This window comes from Myxine glutinosa, chromosome 7 (genome assembly GCF_964187855.1).
Source record: "Myxine glutinosa chromosome 7, kmMyxGlut1.1, whole genome shotgun sequence".
NCBI classification, from domain to species: Eukaryota; Metazoa; Chordata; class Myxini; order Myxiniformes; family Myxinidae; genus Myxine; species Myxine glutinosa.
In genome coordinates, this window is record NC_136267.1 from 136,028,215 (window position 1) to 136,031,508 (window position 3,294).

The 3,294-nt window shown below is 46.9% G+C and overlaps 1 protein-coding gene across 1 annotated transcript; it reads left to right on the plus strand.

The window, feature by feature from the left end:
• Positions 1-201: 201 nt before the first annotated feature.
• On the plus strand, positions 202-1,578 carry LOC137430879 (protein FAM200C-like). The gene has a single exon (XM_068121647.2). The coding sequence runs from the start codon at positions 202-204 to the stop codon at positions 1,576-1,578; it is 1,377 nt and encodes a 458-aa protein (XP_067977748.2).
• The last annotated feature ends 1,716 nt before the right edge of the window (positions 1,579-3,294 follow it).

Genomic DNA, 3,294 nt, shown 5'->3' on the forward strand with positions numbered 1-3,294 from the left:
GAGTCCATCCCAGGGGGTTCGTGAGACGTTTCTGAAAGTCAAAACTAGAGTACTTTTTGTTGAAATAAAATCTGATATATCATATAATTTATATCAACATCAACATTTTTCACAGATTCAGACCGCAATCCGCAATTCGCAAATCCGCAATTCGCAATTCGCAATCACAGATTCAGACCGCAATCCGCAATTCAGACCGCAATGTCTAAGAAGCGCAAATACGATGATTCGTACATCAAGTGGGGGTTCATGAAGTTTGTGGAGAAGGATGGGACTGAACGTCCGCAATGCGTTCTGTGTTACAAAGTGCTGGCGGAGGCGTCGATGAAGCCATCGAAGCTAAAAGCCCACCTCGCCAGCACCCATCCGACTCATCAGAATGACTCTGAAGACGTGTTCCAAAGCAAGAAAGCTCGCTTCATGGCGAAGGGTAGCTTGACTCGGCACGGGTTCCAACCGTCGACGAAGCCTATCCTTGAAGCCTCCTACGGAGTAGCGCTCCTCATTGCAAAAGACAAAAAGGCTCATACGATTGGCGAAACGCTTGTAAAGCCCTGCGCCGTGGTGATGGCGAACTTGGTTTGCGGACCCGAGGAGGCCAAGAAACTCAAGAGTGTTCCCCTGTGCAACAACACCATCAAGCGCAGAATTGAAGACATGTCAAAGGATATTGTGGCTCAGGTCACACAAGAACTCCGGGAATCGCGCTGCCGTTTGAGCTTGCAACTCGACGAATCCACCGATGTAGCGAGCTGCAGTCAATTGCTGGTTTTTGCACGCTACTTGGTGGGATTTGCTGTGAAGAAAGAGTTCCTGTTCTGTTCTCCTCTCAAAACAACAACCAAATCGGTGGACATTATGAATATCATGAATCATTTCATGGAAGAAAACGGCATCGAGTGGACGAAGCTAGGATCGTTGTGTACGGATGGGGCCCCGGCGATGATGGGAAAGCGATCCGGGTTCGTTGCGCTGGTGAAAGACAAGTGCCCCGACGTCATCGTGACACACTGTGTGCTCCATCGCCACGCCCTTGCGACCAAGATGCTCCCCAAGGAGCTCGGTGATGTAATGGCTATCGTTGTCACAGCAGTGAACTTCATCCGCGCTCGGGCTCTCAACCACCGCCTCTTCCAGGTCTTCTGTGAAGATATCGGTGCTGCATACACTCATCTTCTGTACTACACCGAGGTGCGTTGGCTATCCCGGGGCCAAATCCTGAACCGCGTCCTCCAGCTGCGTCAGGAGATTGAAATTTTCCTGCGTGAGAAAGGCAACGACTTGGCGGACTACTTCGGCGACCCTGTCTTCGTCGCGAGGCTTGTGTACATCAGCGACATTTTCGGGCACCTTAACGCTCTCAACATATCACTTCAAGGGAGCAGCCTCACGATCGTCGAAGCAGCGGAACGGATCAACTCGCTTCGAGAAAAGCTGCGGCTTTGGAGCAACCGCGTGGAGAAGCGGTCATTCGTCAACTTCCCGGAGCTCGCTCAAATCCTCGCGGATGACGACGCTCAGAATGATTTCTGCTCCACGCTTGTCGTCGACATCAAGGGTCATCTGAAGTCTGTCTGACAGTTTTGATGGATACTTTCCGAATCTGTCGGTCGATCCGTGGATACAGGATCCTTTCACGATTCTAATTGACGACATCGACGATGACAACGAGCTCAAGGATGATCTGATCGAGCTGAAGGCCTCTGGCCGCCTGAAGATGCAGTTCTCCACCGTCGCCAGTCCCTCGGAGTTTTGGGCAAGCAACTACGAGGCCTTCCCCAATCCAGCGGTGAAAGCGCTCCGAATGACACTGCCTTTCGTCACGACCTACCTCTGCGAAGCCGGGTTCTCCGCGTTGGTCGTCATGAAAACAAAGCTGCGGGCACGCCTTGACGTCGGCCCCGACATGAGGGTGGCCCTCTCCAAGACAGCTCCGAGGATCAAACGCCTCGTGGAGGAAAAACAGGAGCATCCGTCTCATCGTGTGTGATGGGTGATCGATGCGTGATACAATTCGTGATCTGATCTTGAAGTTTCCGAATAAATATTTGTTCATCTCTTGTTTTTTTTTCATTACAATATTACACTATGAACTTGATCTTTTACGAAACACTGTTATGCATATTATAGTATAATAATAACTCAGATCGTGTCTCGAAAAGTTGGGGGTTCGTGGACACCTCTGACATCCACAGGGGGTTCGTGGGGGGATAAAGTTAGGGAAACACTGTTAACCTTTAATGATCAATATGTGCAAATCTCAAAGGTGTGTGTGTGTGTGTGTGTGTGTGTGTGTGTGTGTGTGTGTGTGTGTGTGTGTGTGTGTTTGTGTGTGTGTGTGTGTGTGGCTTCTCAGCGATTGTGTTTGGCAGATCTCAGCGATGGATATGAACTCAGATTGTTTGGCTTGGAGCTCTAATGTGAATATTAAAAATATGACGAAAGACACTAGGCTTCTCCAGATGCAAGCAGGAAATTAATTTTGAAGTGTTGCTGGCATCCATATTGACGATGTCCCTTTTCTACATCAGGCCAAGCAAAGCCACCAAGAGAATAATTTAGTGAATGCCTTACTTCTTCTGCTATGGCTTATTTTAGGATGTTTCCAGGGCAAGCAAGGTTCATGGTACATCTCGATAAGTCTGTTCATCAACAGCTGCTCAAATTACATAAGGCCCAGTCTTCCAACCTCCAGGCCGTCATGAAACTTTGCATATTAAATATCAATCATGTAAAGCCTGTTCTCGCATCACTTTCAACCCAAGGCGAGTTTTGGCTGATTGTCAGATGTAAAGCTTTTAACATTGACAAGTTTTATGGCTCATTACTTTAATATGCCATTGTTTTGAAATGACGTCGTCCATGCACTTTCTATCAACCATTCTGCTGTGATCCCAGTCCTCCATTAAGTCATATTATTACTCCCGCCAGGGATTAATGCATTCGATCGTGTCCATGTGTGTGTGTGTTCGTGTGTTTGTGAACAAGATATCTGAAAAGTTCTGAACGGATTTGGATGAAAGTTGTTGGGATGATTGCCCTTGGGATAAGGAAGAATTGATTAGTTTTTGGTGAAGCTCAGGATATTATTCCGGATCCAGGAATTTTTTGAAGGATTGTTCACCATTGGAAGATAGGGCTCTTTTTTTTTTAACATTATCTTCTATATATTCTATATTTAACATTGTGATATGAAAATAGTTTTCATATTTGTTGTAAATGTAGTTTAAACTCGTGGTTATGCGTTAAAGCGGTGAATTTTGTGAGCAGCGTCGTCTTCCAGGTTTTTTTTTC

Coding starts and splice junctions, on each gene's coding strand:
- LOC137430879 (XM_068121647.2), top strand. CDS start 202: ATGTCTAAGAAGCGCAAATACGATGATTCGTACATCAAGTGGGGGTTC.